The 19,771-nt window shown below is 44.6% G+C and overlaps 2 protein-coding genes and 1 long non-coding RNA gene across 5 annotated transcripts in view; 2 read left to right on the top strand and 1 right to left on the bottom strand.

Moving 5' to 3' along the window:
• Positions 1–430: 430 nt before the first annotated feature.
• Positions 431–19,771, top strand: part of PXK (PX domain containing serine/threonine kinase like) — a 124,062-nt gene continuing 104,721 nt past the window's right edge. Inside the window, exon 1 of the mRNA XM_075762271.1 lies at positions 431–438. The gene's annotated coding sequence lies outside the window, so the exon portion shown is untranslated. The remainder of the gene's footprint in view (positions 439–19,771) is intronic.
• LOC142603176 (uncharacterized) lies at positions 6,256–14,842 on the bottom strand. Of its 3 annotated transcripts, none has more exons than XR_012837042.1 (4): positions 14,486–14,842; positions 8,563–9,777; positions 8,411–8,445; positions 6,256–7,922 (listed from the first exon to the last, which is right to left on the bottom strand). It is a non-coding gene; the product is annotated as an uncharacterized LOC142603176 (long non-coding RNA). The 3 variants fall into 3 exon arrangements; XR_012837041.1 differs by having other exon boundaries at positions 8,411–8,448; XR_012837040.1 differs by having other exon boundaries at positions 8,411–9,777.
• PRKAR2A (protein kinase cAMP-dependent type II regulatory subunit alpha) overlaps positions 14,809–19,771 on the top strand; it is a 64,794-nt gene continuing 59,831 nt past the window's right edge. The window contains exon 1 of the mRNA XM_075762273.1: positions 14,809–15,352. Within this exon, the coding sequence (XP_075618388.1) occupies positions 15,100–15,352 (253 nt within the window). The 5' untranslated portion in view covers positions 14,809–15,099. The remainder of the gene's footprint in view (positions 15,353–19,771) is intronic.

Below are 19,771 nucleotides of genomic sequence, written 5' to 3' on the forward strand. Positions count from 1 at the left end.
AATCGGTTTCAATATGAATTTAGACAAGAATGAGCAATCTGTTATTCTATATATGTCATAAGTAAAATATAATCTCATTTCCCTGAGGGCAGTTCTTCTCAGCAGTCTGGGGGCCTGAATTGCTGATACAGCGAGTGCTTGCTGCTTTCTCTATTTTACCTTCTTTATTGAGTCTTTTCCTGTAAAAAAATATGCGGGTCAAAATTCCAACAAGAATGCGACCTTTCCCAAAGTACTGGCCTATTTTAAAGTGCATTTTAAACTATTTGCTTTTGACCATGAGCAGAAGCTGAACCCTGCGATAGGGACAACTGGGAAGCAACTGTGTCCTTTAATACGAGACACTATCACTTCTTATTCTTATGTGCAGCTTCAGTCTGAAAAGACGCTAATAAAGAGTGCATGGCTTCCCTTTGCTTGAGCTGCAGAAAACAGCTGCTGGAGCAGATCTTTCATGTCTAGCACTTGATCAAATACTTTCCTGAAGTAAGATAACAGAAGTGGATTTTTAGTTTTGTCATTTTTGCCTTCATTCTTTAGTTTTTTGATCTTCAAATATCTCAGTTTAAAGCCAACTAATAATTATTTTAGTTTTGGGTTTTTTTTTTTAAAGCTTCAGATGTGCTGCTTGTGGTGGAGACAGTCCCTGCGAGGCAAGGGCTGCCCCATCCCCGGGGTGTGGGGCCAAGGAGGACGGCAGCAGCCACGGAGGACCGCGGGAGCTGCAGGATGCTGAGCAGCAGAGCCTGATCCAGCTCCCCCTGCGTCCTTCCTGCGCCTGGCCATGGACCCGGCCGACCCCCGGCCAGATGCCGACCACAGCCGGGCTCTCGGCTTGCGCTTGGCTGCCGTCCCCGGCAGCTCCCAGCTCCCCTTTCCCGGGGAAGCCACCGGACACACTCCCACTGTGGGCACCCGTCCCCGTCCCCTATTTTGCTCATCACTGAAGCTCTTCTGGAGGATCCTCTCCACCTCATTTAACCTCCTCTTTCCTGAGATCATTGTCTCTGTATGTTTCTGCCATGAGAATAGGCTCTTCCCATTAAACCAACCTTCCCGCAGCTTGCTTTCTAAGCACCAGCACTGTCACTGTGCCACAGTTCATACTTACCAACTCCCAAGAAATTCTCCCATATAACCTTCTGGTTATTCCTCACATATTCAAATCCTCTGTTTTAGCTGCACTTTTGCTACTGCAAGAACATTTTCCATTCTTTCGTCCTTTTTTTCCCTTTCACTTTCCACCCCTCTTGGGTTTCATTCACATTTGCCATAGCTTTTTTTCAGCAGCTAATTATTGGCTTCTCTCTCTGGACTATTCTTCTCTGTGCCTGAGACTTGGATTTTGATCCCAAGCACCTGGAATGCATTTTCCTCTTGTTTAAAACCTCTCTGTAGGTAAAAATAATTTTGCAAACTGAAAGATGATTTAAATCAGCGTTTTTTCTGTAATAGATTTCTCTCCTTTTGACCACTGCTTTGATTTCCACAGTACTTCTTTTAAAGTTCAGCAGCAAGGTCTTGAGAAAATAGCAGTTCATTGCTTCTGAGATAAACTCTTATCTTTTTTATAATTTAATATCTCTGCCACTAAGTGGAAAATTTCTCGGTCAGCCTCTGTGCCTGTTACGTAGCCTAGGAAGCAGCAATAACACTTACCCTATCAGCTCCTAGGACAGCTCAGATTAAACAACTTTGCAATTAAAGTGTTTACATATCACAGTCTTTCCCCTCCTTCCTCACTTCAGGCAATTTCATCAATCAACTCTCTTCCCATTGACTGGTTTTCCTGAACCTCTCCGGCACTGCCACGCAGCTCGGGCTCCCGAGGTTTCTCCTTGGTCTGGCCAAACACCATCCCTCACCGTCAGCGTCCTGAACCGCCTCCCGCGGCGCCAGCCCCAGCCCTCGTCCTGCGAGTCGGGTGGGTCTTTGCTCCTTCCAGACCTTTGTTGTCTCTGCTGTTACGGTTTCATTTCAGCCCAAGGCCAACCCAAATCGCAAGCTTGAAACATCCTTTTCGATTTTCGGGATTCTTTGGCAGCAAATCTTTTGGAACCCCGTGCTGAGCTTTGAAGGGGTTGATGGGTTTAGAGTGTAAATGAAGTGAGTTTACCTTGTGATACAAAGCTAAACAGAAAACAAATAACTAAAATAGCTAAATAAAGGAAAAAAGTCCGTTTCTGAGCCAAGCCCCATTTTGATGCTGCATCCTCAAATCTAGTAACTGCATAAGGGTGTTTTCAGCTATAGAGGGGAAAAGCAAAGCAAGCACGGTCTGACCGGGCTGTCAAATGCACAAAGAAAACCAGGAGGAAACACCATGCTTCCAGCTCTGGTTGGGTTTTGGTACCTGCAACGCCGTTCGTAACGGCCGTGTTCCTTCACACCGGAGAGAGCTCAGCGGGAAGCCGTTGTCAAACGGAAACTGCAGAGCGATCGGGGCAGAATCGCTTCTGATCTGCTCTGGGATGCACTCCGCTGTCAGAAAACGCTACGTTCCCACTTGTCTTTATCTCGAAGAGTTGAAATACTCGGAGGCAGGGAGGAGATTGAGGGAGACAGGCCATAATTACATTCTCCTTTCTCGTATCATTAAGCATGAACAAAGGAACAACTGCAATGGATATCCCCTGCACCGAGGTGCTCCTGCAAACGCACAGAGCTGAACTTCGCCAGCCATCTTCCTGTTTCATCGGCACATTAAAGATTGCTCAGAGTGACAAGGGCAATAAACTCCACAAAATCTGAAGAAGGACCTGACTGAGCTCAGCCAGATGGGAGGCTTGGTTAATAATTCAAAATGATACTTCGAACACTAAATGGTCTTTTAGGTTTCTCTAAGCCGTGGTATAAATCTAGGCTGAATCTTTCTCAACAGGTTTGCGTTAGCTGCGACTCAGGAAAGTCAGTCGCTTTAAGGGGTGTGAAGAAAGTGAGGAAACAGGGTTTTTTCTGCATGTTGCCTCTGGTTTCTTGCTGACTGCAAATTAAACCTTAAGGAACCGACATCGCTGCCGTGCGTTCAAAAGGGAACCCCCCAACACACACAAAAGCAGATAACGTGGAACAGCAGTGCGGAGACCGAGCGGCTTTGAGTTGACATCAGAATCGAAATGTGTGGGTTTGGGATGCAGTCCTGGCTGTCGTTTTTTGGTTTCTCAGTGTGCTGAAGCGAAGGAAAGACAAGCCCCTTCCCCAAGGCAGTCTGAATTCCAGTATAAGGTGAAACATGGCAGATGAATACCTCCAACAGGAGGGAGCATGCGGTACCATGAGGTTTCCACGCCCCAGCCCTCTCCGCAGATGTTTCTGGAGACCACTGCTCAGCTGTGCTGGGGAGATACGGAAACCCACCGACACATCTGTTTGAAACGGTGACAGGGGACAATGCCGGCAGAACGACTGCTGGCAGACTCGATTGAAGACGGGTTGTAAAGAATGCTGATGGAGAAGACAAGAAATGCGTTTGATGCAAAGGAGGAGAAGGAAGACTGAGAAGCTCATAGAAAAGTAGAGTGGTGGAAATGATGAGCCAGGAAAGTGGCAGAGTTTATTCTGGACAAGAGAGAAACAAGATTGCATCCACAGAAGCTAGAAAAAGAGCTGGTGTGGTTGAGCTACAGAATAAAGGAAGGACTGGTTATGTGATTCAGCAGGGAGAGGGTAAGGAAAGGTTGGATCTTTCCTAGATGTGAAAGGAAAATGTGACTCTCAAGGCCACTGATGCAATTACCAGAGTCATTGAGAAAAAGTAGCAAGAGGTCAGGGAAAGCAGCATCCTTTTTCAAGGCTAAATGATGCAAAACCGCACACTCTGAGAAACATTTCTCACAGTTCAGGAATCTTTTGTAAACACAATTAGCCATAGATTTGATTGTGAGAAGAAAGACGGCTGATGTCTTGCGGAAAATGCACAAAGAATGGTTCAGAGGGAGTAAGGCCAATATCAGAAATACAAGGATAAATCAAGTAGTAGGGCTGTAGCTGTCAGTACAGGCAATGTTTATGTAAAACCAGATATGTTAGCGTCGTTGAGACATTGCACTGCAGCATATGGTAAAGTCTCCAGAGGCAAAAGGTAAAACTAGACCCCCTGAAGCAGGCTCTGCTCTTCTGCAAGAATCGGTGTAAGGCTTAAATAAAAACAAAGCACAGCCAGCACACAAAAACAGGCCACAGGCTTGTATTGAGAGATGCTATTTATTCAAGGGCTAATTACAGAGGGCAAGAGGCTTCTTAATCCGTCAGTATAAAGGGAGAAAAGGTTCGTACAAGAAGAATGGACAAATGACAAGGAAATTACCTGTCTTGTGTAAATTCTTCCGCCCTTTACCATCTTCCTGCTTCTCCCATTGCTCTTCAGGTTCTGTGGATAACCAATGTCCACGCATCAAACTTTGAACCCCTTCCTCTCACTAGCAGTTACACAGGTGGCTCTAGTGAAGTCCACACAAGGCGTTTGGTGCAGATTTCCGTGAACACGGTTGTGATAAAGGGTCTACAGGCTCTTGAAAACTTGTCAGCGTTTTCCCCCGGGTTGGGTCTGGTTGCCGGACCGCCTGCGGGCACACTAGTGGGAGGCATTTGCCTATGTAAATTGATCTTTAATCCTCTGCCTACGTGACACTGTGTGCTGTGTGTGACGCAGCGTAATGAAGCACTGGACTATCCTAAAATGAATGTACAGGATTTCGTCCATTCGTAGATGCGTTGTGCAACAAGAGGTGATTATTTCCGATGTTGCAGTATGTTTGCAGGTCCTGATTATACAAACCAAGAACGACGGCCTCAGCACTTGCTCCCTGCAACTAACCAATCCTGCTGACATCGTCTTTCCTGCCATCTTAGTTTAAGACACTATCAGGTAAGCTCCTTTTGGCAGTAACCTTGTCTCACTATCTGCGAAGAACCACGCACACCGCTCACCCTCTCCTACTCCAGACCCAGGCTGTGAGTGCATGGTCCTACACCCGCTAGGTCATCTACCTCTGCTCGTTCATGTCACCCAAAGGCCAGGGCTGCCCTGCTTTTTGGGGGGCAGCTGCTTTGACACCATTTGATCTACCGGCGTCTGCCCGCCCGATGTCGCCGAGGCAACGCAGTCCCTGGGGACGTGGGATGTGTTGCCGTAGCAACGCGATGCTCTCAGCTGCAGCTGCTGCCTCCTTCCATTGATACCACAGAGGGAAAATTTGGGGTTGCTGGAAGCACCGCGTCTTACTGGGGATGAAACGTCGGGGTGGCCAAAGGATCGTGGCAAGGACGGATACAAACGTGTGTTTGTAACTCTCGCTGTAAAGCAGTTGCATATTAAAGGCTCAGGCTGCTGCTGCAGCAGCTTTGCCAGTGCCCGCACTAATGCACTGCACTGAATGAAATTATTTATGTCACATTCCTTTATTGCTCATGATCACATGTTTTGCTTTATAGTTAAATTATGAATAATCTGAGCAGGATACGTTTTAATGATGCTTTCACTCCTATTCTGGATTTATTGATTCAGCAGGTTCTTTCAACACACTGACAGTTGGGCTAATGTAACGAGTATTTTTAAATAACAGAACAGTGAAAGGAAGAGGGAAAATATTTGACCATCCATAGAAACTGATGACAGCTACTTTTCCAGAAAGTGGGGGAAATATTGTATCACTCTCCTCTGACCTTCACAGAAAAAAGTTAAAGGCTGTTGTAGCTCTTTTACAGCAGAAGTTTCCTATTGCTCCAAGGCAAAGATTTATTATTTGTACATTAGTAATTTCCACTAGTTAGCAAGGACAGGACCCCGCTATGTCAGATATCCCCAAACCAAGAGAGAGCTCTTCTAGACCTTCTGAGGTACCGAGGAAAGGCGGGAAAGGGATGGATCATAAAGGCATTGCCAAGAAATGATGGAGTCCACAAGCCCCTTGGAGCTGCAGAGTCATTCCTGGACAGGACCTGTGCCTGGTACGCATCCTTGGACCTGCCCTGCTCTTCTCCTGAAGCTGTAACACACAAATACTAGGGCAACAAATCTTGTAAAGCTTTCATAACATTTTTTTTTTAAATAACTCCCTTTGAAAACAGATTCTATCCATGGAAATGCTCAAAATATGAACCTACGGGGAGCTTCCTGTGTACGGAAGGACTTTCCACTTCATGCTAGGATGGTGGGGCTATGTTTCTAGCGCAGCTCCTGCGTGCACTGCCCCAGCATAAGCTCGTAAGGCCGACTGAAGGAGCGGGAGGAAGCACTGCGAAGGTGGAGTTGCTTACGGAGCAAAGTGTACAGTAACGACGTGATGAATTGCTCACTGCCACCGTTCAAGATTTTGCAAAAGCAAAACATCAAATCTTTTGTAAACTTGGAATTTCTACAGTATAAATAAATAAATATGAAAACAACTCGTCGTCATTGTAAAAGTAGATAAAAACAGTTCTTTATTAAATAGCTTTTAGTGATATAATGGATTGTAATAAAGAGGCTTCTATTATTAAAAAATACTGTTGCATAATTAAAGAAAATTAGAATAATGCCTGACTGCAGAAGTACAATCCTTTATAATATTTGAATATTTATTGAATATTTATTGGTTCACAATTGCTTGTATGCTCTGAGGAAAGGTAATAGAGACTGAAAATATTTTGCAGGTGTTCACAGGATGACTTGAAAAAAGGTTAATATTTTTGAACCGCAAGGCATTGAAAGGGTTTCTGGAGCCATTTGGAAGACAGAAATCTACAGATATCGCTGCATATCACAAAACGGTAAGTGTAGGGAGATCCCTGTGTTTTCACCATCAGCCTCACCTACCGGGCGGCCTGGTATTATCAATAAGAGATCTTAAAAATTATGTACGGAAAAAACCTTTAAAGATTTAGAGATAAATATTGCCAGCACGGCTGCGAGGAATGTAAAGATCTTTCCGTACGGACACTAGATGTCAATGGAGAGACACTTCAAACAGCTGCAACAAAAGGCTGTGCCACTGCATTCCCTAAAACCAGATTCTTCTTTTCCTCTTTTTCTAATACAACTCTTTTGGGCTGATAGCCCTGGAAATTAAAATCACAAAAAACCTCAGGAGAGGCACTGTACATGGAACACCCATCCAATTATTTTCTGATACAGATATGATTTTAGTTGTAGTTGAAGGCAGCAAGCATTTTTCAGCCCTACAAACCAATTACTTTTTTGCTGACACTGACAATGAGGGATCTAACCATGGTGAGGTGGGTTTATAATCCTCTGTCCTGGATGCTGAGACCACCTGTTTCCTTGAATGCAGGCACCCAAGCTGCAGCTAAACACCAAATATTTTCATAAAAGGTAAGAACCTATACTAAATTGGAAAAAATAGCCTAGAAGTAAGAAGTTTCACATCGCCATTATCCTCCCTGGAGATGTATAATCCTCTATCAACATTTTTATAATGTATGCTAAAGCACAGCATGTGAAGAATGACAGAAAAATGCAATTGGAGCTGCTTGCTGATTTTCTCTGAAAACTGAAAACTGGTTAACTGAGCAGCATGCTGTGCTATAAGTTTAATTAAAACAAGTGCTAACAGCTGTAACAGAGCTCACAAAAGGGTTTCCAGAGCAAAACATAAAATGTTGGGGATTTGGTGGATAAAGCTCATTTATTACTGTTGTAATTTACATTTAATACTGCAATTTTAGTACTGAGAATTAGTCAACACACTGTGCTGAGCTGGAAGGACTGGTACAATGTGCTCCTCAGGCAGCATCCATCATAGCACTGCCCCGTGTACAGCGGTTCTCCACGTGCGGTGGATCCGTGGGCACCAAAGGGCAGGGGCAGGGACGTAAACACTGGGAACGGTCAAATGGTTTAATGGCTTTTTTCTTGCAGTTACCATAAAACGAGGCCAAAGAGCAAAGACGCGGTGACTTCTGACTTGGCGAGGGATCAAGTGCTGCAAGAGGAGGGGGAGAGACACAAGCTCAGTCTGGAAGGAGGCTCAAAGTGCCCCAGGGGGGAGATAAGCAAGATGGGGCAAGGGATAAGGTGATGCATTTGGGGTAAACCTCAGAGGTGAAGTTTTGGGAATGGCAATGGTTATTTGACAAAAAGCTAGTAAAGATGTATGATGAAGGGGAAACCGCCCAGGTGTGAGAAAAGGTCAATAACAATCAACGGACGAAGGTGACAACGGAAGATGTGAAACCAGGAGCTGCAGCGATAGCGACAGAGCGATACGTGTCTGGAGCGCTCCACGGCAGGTGGCAGGTAGCGGCAGGTCGGGACCATAGGGAAATGCTGATAACCTGCACTGCGTCAGGCGGAAACGTGAGAAGACAGGGAGGGACGGGACAAGTGTGTACAGACAGTAAAAGCCAATCCCAGATTTGCAAGCAAGGGCTCAAGGAAGAAAGGAATTTCAGAGGTCTTTGTGGGACACACCTCTTAACTGCAACAATCTTTTGTTTGAACAGGGTCTGCTGGAAAACGTAGATAGAAATTGATACTTCGCATTCAGATTAGTCTTTGAACAATGTACAGACAGGTTAATTTGCTGTCTTCTCTTGAAACAAAACTATCTAAAAATCTTTTACCTTTATTCAGCAGCAATGCCCGTGAGCTGTAACCCAGACGTAGCCATTCCAGCAGGGTCAGGGCTATCCAGAGTGACTGGCTACCACGGGACACACACAAAGGTCTGTTCCCACCAGCTCCCTCTGCTCAGAATCCATCCGACCTCACCAGAGAGGTTCTTCATGTAATATTGACAGTGCCAAGGACTGAAAATAAAGTACAACCAAAGCAGGTAAGGTTTTCACTTTCTATTCAAGAGAACCAAATGATTAGCTAAGTTCTTATATGAATATCCCCTGCTTACACATCAGAGCGCAGGTGCTGAGGGCTTCTCTGACATGGAAACCATAAACTTTACATCTGCCATGTAGTGTTGCTCAGGGTAGTTTGAACAACGTGGGCTTGATGGACTGAGGCAGTGGCAGAGTAATATATTTCAACTGACACCAGTATTTATGTACCTTTATTCAAGAGGCTGATTTTTTTGTCCTGTCTTTGTACTAGAGATAGACAGTGCCGTATCATTTATTGAAATACACAGTACTCAAGCTACTCACTCTAAAAGCTAACAGGAAAAATATATACTGAACCTTGCTTACTGCTGTAAAGAGACTGGCTTGTTACAGTACCAAAGCTTTGGTTTCTGAGGTTTAGTACTTTCCTAAGAAGAAAACCAAACAGAAGCAGGAGAAGCAGTTTTATCCTGTGCGATGTTTTGAAGGATCTCTGCATCCTGATAGCTAAGCCCAGGATCACTCTGTCTTTTGTTAGCATTACTTCCTCTCCTAAAACTAAAACACAGAAGTTTTGTGTACATTATTGTTGTGGTTTAACCCCAGCTGGTAAGTAAGCACCACTGCCCTGTGGGGTGGGGAGGAGAACGGAAAAAAACTTGTGGGTTGAGATAAAAGCAGTTTAATAGGATAACAATAATAACAATAAGTAGTAGTAGTAGTAGTAGAAGAAGAAACAGCAGCAGTAGTAGTAATAGTGTTTATATATATACACATATATATAAAAAATAAAAAAAACAAGTGATATATAAATGCAATGGCTCACCACCTGTGGGGAAAACTCTCTGATGCCCAGACTGTTTCCAAGCAGTGATTCCACCTCCCGGCTAGCTTCCCCAGTTCTATACGGAGCGTGGTATGGAATATCCCTTTGGCCAGTCTGGGTCAGCTGTCCTGGCTGTGCTCTCCCAGCTTCTTGTGCACCTGGCAGGGTATGGGAAGCTGAAAAGTCCTTGACTTAGTGTAAGCACTACAACTACCTAGCAAAACTGAAAACATCAATGTGTTATCAACATTATTCTCATATGAAATCCAAAATACAGCGCTATACCAGCTACTAGAAAGAAAATTAACTCTATCCCAGCCGAAACCAGGACAATTATACACAAAGTTATATGATGTACATGCACATTTACAGTGACAGGAGAAAGCAGTAGGTAGAAAAACAAAACCCCCAAATTTTGAACATTAAACAGAAAATTTCAAACATGAACTTCAGCATACGTTTTTTACAATGAGGGTGATCAACCACTGGAGAAACAGACCAAGGGAAGTGGGATTTTTTTCATCTTTTTATGTCTTAAAAGGAAGACTGGATACCTTCAGTTCATTACGATATGGCAGCCAAAAAGCCCCAAGGAAATGCAGTAGAGAACAAAACAGACAGCATCGTTTTTCTGCTGAGTAAAACCGCGGTCAGCCCACATTTTGGGATGTGGAGACCAGACCTGCACACGGTGCTCATGAAAGGCGTAGCAAAGTTGAGAAGGTACAGAAAAGAGCATTTAACGTGGTCCTGGGGGTGATGCAGCTGCCTTTGGAGGAGAGACTGGCAAGACTGTGAGGCCTTCATTTGGAGCAGGCTGAAGCAAGTTAAGATCAAGGTTTGCAAAATCACAAAGTAGCGAATAAAACACATGCAGAACCATCATTCACTGAATCCTGCAATATCGGGGCACTTCGTAAATCTGGGAAGAGTGTTTCAAAGCTCAGGAAAGAGAAGCGCTGCTTTACCTTAGAGATATTTAACTTCTGGAAACTCGCTGCTGTTAGACACCGTGTAAGCACGCTGCACTTGCAGGTCCCAAACCAGATGAGAGAGTTATAAGCAGAAGTCCTTGGACTGGAAACAGAGAGAAATAGCCGGGGATGACTCTGACATCCCTAACAGAACAACTGGAGATGCCAGAGGACTACATGGGGACCAGGCTGCAGACAGTAGCCAGGCTTATGTGCTCTCCTCGGGCAGAATCTCCCCTTGTCCTGCTTGAGACAGCAGACAGGGACAAACCCTGGTCACTGGCTTCAGCACACAGGGGGGATGCGGAAAACATCCTGTCCTGAGGTTTACAGCATTTTGCATAAGATTATCAAACAGTTCTGTTGGTCTTCAACTCTACAGCTCCACGGTGTTGGATGAAGGGGCTTTAAAAATCTGCAGTGAACTGCAGTAGTTACCAGGCAGGAAACACAGGAAAATGGCAAGCAACCCTGATTACTCCATCGCAAATACAAAGTCTGACTTGCTCTGTTTTAATATGCTTTCATACCTATCAGTGTGGTCTTTGAATTATTTAATATTTGCTTATAGCTTCTTAATATGGATAGCAGCGGTATAGGACAAAAATAGTACCTATGGTGTTAAGATGCTCCGGACTCTGATTGCATTAATTTGTAAAGCTTAAAGTGGGCCAGAGCAAAGGTTCCCCAAACTTAACAACCAGCCCCAACAACGGGCAGTAGTAGGCGACAGGACAGACAGCGTTAGAAACAGGGCACCTATCAATGATCCTTTCTCCCACCTGGAACTAACAAATAATTTAAACCCTTGAATTTCAAAGCCACTGCTGAATCTATCCGTCAGTTTGTGCTTTTTTTGTGTCGAAAGCACCTCACAACGCTGAACTCCGGAACTCAGCTGGACAAGGGCAGGATTTCACGGTGTTTGCAGGGGGCCCTAAACCTGGCGTGTAGGGAGGACAGCTTTGGGACATGCCCGGCTTGAGCGAGCTTCCTGGTGTGTCACCTGTAACAACATGCAAGAGCTATGCTCCTGGTAATTAATCTAACCTCCCTTAAACAAGAAATTGTGTTTTTTAATACCAGCCATCAGAATATTTAGTGTTTTCTTGCATTATCCTTGTACTGAATTACTTGCAGGGAATTTGGAGGCAAGGGTAATTAATCCAAGATGTACGTATGTTTATATAGTGTCTGAGCTCTGGCTGGTGCTGACAGGTTTATGAGAAGTAAATTATTACTTGTTATAAAAGGATTTATTTTACTTTTTGGAGAGCCAGTCTGGAGGTTTAATCTGATTATTTTTCCTCAGTGCAGGACTGCACAGACTACTTTGCTTTTTAACTTGCAACTTCTCTGCTCCCGCGAGTGGGGCAAGCACTGAAGCTCCATCAGCGTTTCACTAAGCGTGCATCCAAGTCACGTAGCACTGGGGAGGACGGGCAGAGTGAAGGGAAGAGACCTCAACATTTGGGAGCACGGACACATGATAAATATGGGAATAGCTTTCAGATACTAAGAAAGCGTTAGGAGAAAATATGATTCTGAAAAAAAAACATATTTCAATAGGAATACTGTGAGGACCAGCTTCATCAGTTACACAAGTCTTATCTAATTCCATACTGGGTGCTGAATACGCCATGAAGCCAGTGGAAAGAAATTGCCTTGGTCATGCTGCATGAATTAAAAACCTTATTATAAAGGGGATCAAATTAAGGCTGCAAGTGCATTTCCTATTTTCTTTTCTACCATTCTTTTAATGTGGATGCTTATTATAGTAATAATCAAAAAAATAATGCAAATTCAGGGTGAAAGAAAGCGTATGATGAGCTGTATGTATGCACAGCAGGCAGTATTACAATTAACTTGATTACAGACAAGTCTCTTGCATATATGGGCCATCAATTCTGATGCTCACAAAATAAAAAGGTGTATAAAGAACTGGGATAAACTGTGGTGTATACCAGCTTGAAAATGTGCTTCATGTGACCTTGGATGCTTTTTATTTTGTCCATTGACCTTCGGAAAAAGGCTAAACAGACCTCTGCTGTTTACGTTCCTCTGAAGCCGATTAGTTATTATGTGGGCATATAAATATCAGAAGGCTAACACAATGTAGCTCTTCAGAGATTTAACAATATTTATTGGTAACACATTTTTTCATATAAATAACCAGATTTATATCCACAGGCACAAATGAGAGAAAATTATCAACAAACGTTAAAAGCTAACACAAGAGCTGACTAATGCCAAAAGCAGGCAATTGTCAGGTGGCTGGCTGTCGTGCAAGAGGAGGAACGAAAAATAAGTGCATTCCCTTGGAATTAGATTTTCTCTTTCTTCCTCTGGCCCCACTTGCCGATGCTTTTGATTCTTTTTCTGTTTTTACAGCATTTTTTAAATTTTTTTACCTCTTCACCACCAGTAATATCTTCAGCACCCAACTGGCAGAGGGAAGATCTCATCAGAAATTTTACTAAATTTTGTGGGGGACTAACCAAATATGTTTTTCTCATTGACCAAAGCCATTTCCATGTACCAGTTCTATCAGCAGGTAAAGTACATACACGGAGCAGTGAAATGTGCTCTTGTATTGTTTGAGACCATCAGAAAGGCAATACGGCAGGACTGGTAAATGAAAAAGCAGTATCAATTATCTTTGCAGAAAAGGGATACAGCAATTGCTGTGCCTGCTGTAAAAAAAATCTTCAGATAAACTGATGAGATGTGGCAAATCTACCTCCTCCGCTTCTTTTTACTTCGTTCATTTTACACAGATTCAAGACGTAATCCCACCCCAGGTAAAAATACGGGAGCTGTATTACAAGGAATACATTTTACCAGAGAGGCGGGGTGCTGTAATAAGTGCCACAAGATTTCCAATTGGCCTCCCTCCCTGAGAATAAAGTCAGTAAAAGCGCTGAATGGGTGTTCTGGGATCCGCAGTCGCGCCCTCCTTGCCAACAGCGATGAACAGACTATCTTTGTATGGGAGCATGGCGAGAACCATCTGGACGAGTGAGGGGACCCTTTGGCACATGAGCAAACAAAAACAAAACACACAATAAATTGCCTCAGCCAATTCTGGGCTTCTAAGCGAAATTTTTTATTTTGAGTACAAGTCGATTTCTGCCCTTTTATTGTTGAAACAAAAGAAGAATTAAATAAAAATATTTACACTGACAACATGCAGCGGCGTCACTAAGCCAACATCCCTATTCTCCTCAGCTCCTGTTTGCACAGGTTTATTTTCTTCCAAGACTACTAGCTTTCCAGCAACGTCAAACCTCAAAGGCCGATGGTTCCATGCCACGCAGCCAGTCGTCTACCTGTGTGTCTGCCAGACCTCCCTCGTACACACAGGTAACCGCTTCTGCACAAAGAATACAAGCAAAAGTCGGAATAAAGCACATTTAACAAGATATGAATAGGTATCTCCAAAGCTCACACATGTAAGCAATTAACGTTTCGCTTTTCTGAAACTCTTAATCTTTAATGCTCTCGGGCATTCGGTACTAAGCAGATCGATACCGCTGCCACCATTTCACAGATGATGACACTACGGCTTTATTCAGCTTTTACCAAAAGGTGTGAAGACGCACATGCTGCTTCTCTTGTGCTCGATAATTTTATGAATATTTAATGACCTAGTTCTGACAAGAAACCAGAGGGGTCCGAGGGCCTAAATCTAACCCAAACCAAGAATTAGATCAAGATTCAGGGATCAAACCCCCCCTCCTTCTCCCACTCCTGGGGAGCTCTGAAACACCCTGTGAGGAAAGAGGAGAAATTAGCCAGGGGGGTCACTGACGTGGAAGGGAAGAACCCAGCCCGCGGGAGCTGCTGTGCCAGGCCGCAGGGCCTCTGGGCAGCCCAGGCACACGGCTCTGCACGACCGCCCACCGCTGACCTTTACCCGTCCCCACACCGGCAGCCAGCTTCGGTCCAAAGGTTCCCGAACATCACGCAAACCCGTTACGGCATCTCGGTGATCGGTGTTTAAGGACTCCAGCCCGTTCTGCCCGGGCAGAACCGCAGTCCCCGATCACCTGTCCCACGAGCACCTCCCCGCCGCCCCGGCTGTTCCGCGGAGCCGGTCCCGGGACCCCGCCTCCTGCCGGGCCTCCTCCGGTTGCGCCCCGTGGTGCCGGCGGACACCGGCGGACACCGGCGGACACCGGCTGCCCCCGCCCGCTGCTGCCCGCCCTCCCCAACCGCGCGCGCCGCCGCCACCCTCGTGCCCGGCTGCCCCGCTCGCGCCGCGCCTCGCAGTGACGCACGCACCTCGCCGCTCGGCGCGTGCGCGGCCGTTGGCCCCGCGCCCGCTCCCGCGCCTGCGCGGCCGTTCCCGTCCTCGTTCCTCCTCCCCCCCCCCCGCCCCTCCGGCGCGGCTCGTGTGACCGGAGCGGCGGGAGTCAGTCAGCGTCCGCGGAGGGAGGCCCCGAGGCCGCCACCACCGCAGCCGGCCGCGGAGGGTGGGGGCGGAGGGAGGAGGCGGCGGCCTCCTCCTTGGTAACCGGCACCATGAGCATCGAAATCCCGCCGGGCCTCACGGAGCTGCTGCAGGGCTACACGGTGGAGGTGCTGCGGCACCGTCCGTCCGACCTGCTGAGCTTCGCCGCCGACTACTTCGCCCGCCTGCGGGATGCCCGCGACCAGGAGGCGATCGGCGGTGGCCGCAGGGTGGTCAGCTTCGACGGGGAGCCCATGCAGACCGAGTCCAACGGCGAAGAGGAGCCCGAGCGCGGCGACGAGGACTCGGACTCCGACTTCGAGCGTAAGTACCGGCGGTGAGGGGCGGCGGCGGCGGCGGTGGGAGGGCTGCGAGGGGCAGCCCGTGGCGGCGAGGAAGGGCCGGGAGCGGCGGGGTCCTGTCCCCGGGCGAGGAAGCAGCCCGGAAGGCCGGGCGGGCGCCTCCGCCACCCCGTCCTCGGTGCCGCTGCCCCGGCAGCCGCTGCTCGGGGCTGCGGGACGAGAGTGGGCGGGATGGATTGAATGGGGGAGAGGCTCCGGCTGCGTCCTCTTGCAGCACCGCTGTACCGCGGCGGGTGCTGCCGGGCGCCTTCAGCGGGGTCCGTCCCTCGGTGGCTCTCTGCAGGGTGTCAGCCGTGCGGCGGGGAAGCTGAACGCTTGCAGGAGAACTCTGCTCCCGGCGGGGGGGCGGGAAGCCTCGCTCGCCCTGACGGTAGGCCCGTTGACTCCAGTAAGAAACTCCTTCCCTGGGTGGGGTATCAGAAAGCAGATGTACAGAGCTGCCGTTTAACGGCCAAAATTGCACCTCGGGTCTGACCGGAGTTACCGGAGTGAATTGAGCATACTGCCAAGCATGTGATAGGAAAGATCATGTGTTATTGTGCAATCTCTTCTGTACTTATCTTTACATTTCTGTCTTTAAATCGTTGTGGATAAGTGTTTGGGTTTTGTGTTTGTTTTTTTTTTTTTTTTTTACCGAAGCTGGGAATGTTTGTTGCCGCTGTTGTGTGTTTAAAGTGGTTATTATAAAGCACTGAAATAACTTTTTAATATGTTACTAAATAGGAAAACTGCAAAACCACCTGTATACTCTTGTTTATGCTGTAGTTAAGATAGAAAAGATACTTACCTGATCCAGACAATGAAACGCCACTTGTGATACTTCCATTTTTAGTCCGTAAAAATGTACTCTGTGTATTGTGCAACGCGCAGTGCTTATAACTCAAATTGTAATTGAGCTTCAATGCAAAACGTTATTTCAAATGTTTGTGAATGGTACTTCTTGGCACACACAGAATTTTGGACCCGAGGTTACTGAATACTCTGTCGTTATTAGAAGGTAACTTCAGGGGAGAGGGAAAGGCAAGAAAAGGCATGCTTTCCCTAAACTTTCAGTGCCCTCACTTGGAGATCTTGTGCCCTTGACCTATAACATGAGTAAAGGTTTCTGACTTTTATTGATAGAGGATCCTCTTTTAGACCAATTACTTTATGTTACTTTGTGGATGCAGTGTGTTCTTACATCTGCTCTGCTTAACAGTTTTAAAGAAACAAGAAGAAATTAAACTGTAGAACAAATAATTCTTTTTATTAAGGAAGCATTGAGAGACCAGCTATTGTTACAGCCCTTTCAGGCTGGGAACTTTGCAAAGTAAAACTGAGCTTCTGCTCTTGAAAATATACAACCTAAACAGGACACGCAAGTATACAAGAGGGCAAGAATAAAATGTACAATCAGAATGAATTAAAAAAGCAGTTTGCAATTACTGTCTATATTTGAGTGATTGTTTTTTCTAATGAGAGAGAGGTTCTCTTTAGGGCGTGAAGAAGAAAAGATGAAAGGTGAAGGGTAAAGGGATGGACACTGGTAGTGACTAGATTGAAGTTAAGGGGACGTGCAAGTGTGAGCACAAATTTGTGACAATAATTACAAGTGATTTTGTTTGTCCTGCAACCCAAGTCAGAAATATTTTCAAGCATCTCCAAATCTAAAAGTAATTGTAGATTCTTGAAAAATGCATTATTTTAAAATAAAGTTCTAGATTTAAAAAAATTATATCCAGCTATTTAGTGCAATTTTTACAATGTGCAATATCTCAGTAGTGTTTTCCTTAAAGAACCAAACAAACTAACAAAAACATAAACAAAACCCCCTTCTGCTCCATCAGAGCTTTCAATGTCATCAAAAGCAACTTTTATATTTCTTGATCAGTTTTTTGTTTTAGGGTTTGAAAGATCTTCTCCAGGGAAGTAAGTGTAAAGTTTTCCTGGTCAATGTTGGCAACTGCAGTTGAAAGGATCCTCTGAAGTTAAAGATTTTCAGATAAAAATCTAAAAAAACAATTGGCAAACAACTTTTCAAATACAGCTTTGTGGTGAGGCTGTCCAAAGCAGAAAGGTGGTTCCTTTGCTTCAAGTTTCTGCTCATCATCTTTGTATCTTAGAGAGGAAATTAAATTAACAAGGCTGGTCAGTGTCTGCTAGTCAGAACCCTTGAGGCAAGTGGCACTGTCAGTAATATTGTCTTTCTGCTTATCTGAAAACCCATGCTATTCCCTCCTTGTAGTTTCAAAGACCTGGGAGAGGAAGAGTGCTATGTTCTACTTAACAGCAGATGAGGGTCTCTCTGTAGGGTCAGGGAAACAATGCTTTCTTTTGCTGTTTAACATTGTGGGGTGCAGTCAACCACGGCTATGTGTTTTTGTTTTTTTTTAGATTTCCATTGTAACTGTTGTCACAGGAGGCTTTATTAGTGAGAAAATGTTAAGCTAGAAGTTCTGATATCTCTGTCTTCTATGAATTTTATAGATAGGAAAATACTTTTACCTTGTTGTGGAAGACCAGATCTTGTGTGCTTATGGACTACTCAGCATTTAAAGGACATTTAGAGAAAACACACAAAATGAAAAAGTCTCAGGTAATCTCACTGGACAGGCCCTAGTACTGTTTACTAACATTGCATTTTTTCCTCTTGGACAATTTAGGAAAGACTACAATTAATGTCATTTTATTTTCCTAGGTTAACATTTGTTTACCTTCAAGTTGCAAAACCAGGTCAAATGGATGTTTTGAAAATGTTTCCATGGCTGTTTTTAAATAGAAAGATGAAACCGAGCAGTGGTAGTTTTGTAAAGTCTTATGTTAAGAAAACTTAAAGCTAGTTTAAATAATTAACCTGATTGTATATATTGGGTGTATGGAAGATGTCTGCACAAATATTGTGGTTGTCTTCATGGTTCTACTTCTGGCACAATATTAAATTTGTGTATCAGATGAGTTATCTGTTTTTTTGTATGCTTTGAGTGCATATGATCATAGAAGGGAGAAATAAAACCAGAATGAGCTTGTGGCCTTTGGTGTAAACCATGTGGCCAATGTCTTCACGTAGTCATAGTGACACCAGTGGTTCCTTTTCTGCCATAATGGCACTCCATCAGTGTGTTAAAAGTCACTGAAACTAACTGGACTACAAAAAAGACTTCTATTCTCTTGTGACACTTAAGAAATTACTTCCAGGTTTATGTTTATTCTCTGAACCCCCTGGAGTTTCATCCCTGATTTTAATTGTTTTTGTATATGTGATCAAAGGATGTCAGGATGTGGCTGTTCAGCAGAGACTGGAGTGGAAGGAATGTGTGGAAAGAAAATTATTCTAGTGGGGGGGGTGAGGGGGGAACCTCTAGAAACATTTATCCAGTGAGCTGGGGCAGAGAATTTATACATATGAAGCTTTTCTCAGAACCTTTATTTGATTGGTATAACTGCTAAATTGACCAGTTGATAGAGCTGGGAAAAGATGCAAAGTGACAACCTCAAAAATCAGGCTGAGGACGTAACCAAGGATGGATTTGTATTCTTAAAATGTGTCCTTGGCCAGGACACTTGTAATTTTAACAAAGAAGCTCTGAATGGATGTGTTAAGGCTGTGATATTAAAGCTGCACAATGTCTGTCCACTCTTTGAGACTGAGTCATGGCTTTGGGAAACCTTCTGTTGTGAGCAGCACATCTGAAGGAAGGCAGGCAGCTTTCCTTCCCTGTCAGCTGAGGCAATTGCCCGAAGGTGCAAGGTGCTGCACCGTTAGTTTTCTGACTTATGTCTCCTTGTTTGCAATAGTAATCAGTTAATTGAAAAACCACCCGTGTTTATTCTTGGAGATATTAAATATAACTAACAGTGGAACTAAAATATTTGTGGGATTATATACTAACTTGAGCAACTCAGCTGTTTTAACTAATGACAAGTACTTCAGTGCAAATTAATTTTTTCCTTCCCAGGGTTTCACCTTGATACTGAAGGAAAGATTGTGCACTTTTCAGCTACTCCCTGAGCAAAAGAGACTACTTCTTAATATATTGCTTTTGAAATAATCCTCTTCAGTATGCTTATTGTTATGAAGAAAAATGGTGAATATGAATCTGTATGAACAGGTGAAAAGGTCCTGTTTAGTTCTGCACTGAACTTCTCAATTAAAATTCAAGGATTTGCTAAATGTCATCTTTAAAACAGCAATAGGATATCTGAGCAGGAGGGGTGCAGAAGGGTGTAGAGGAATGCACTTTTACCTCATGAGATCTTGGACATGATACTGAATAAAAGTTCAGTCCATCTTTGAAATCTCTATCTTGTTAATTGTTAACTGAAGTGCTTAATATTAAATTAAAAATGTTTCAGATCACTTACTACTGTTCGTAAGCATCATTTGCTTATGCCTTCTTATTCT

Source organism: Balearica regulorum, chromosome 10 (assembly GCF_011004875.1).
Source record: "Balearica regulorum gibbericeps isolate bBalReg1 chromosome 10, bBalReg1.pri, whole genome shotgun sequence".
NCBI classification, from domain to species: Eukaryota; Metazoa; Chordata; class Aves; order Gruiformes; family Gruidae; genus Balearica; species Balearica regulorum.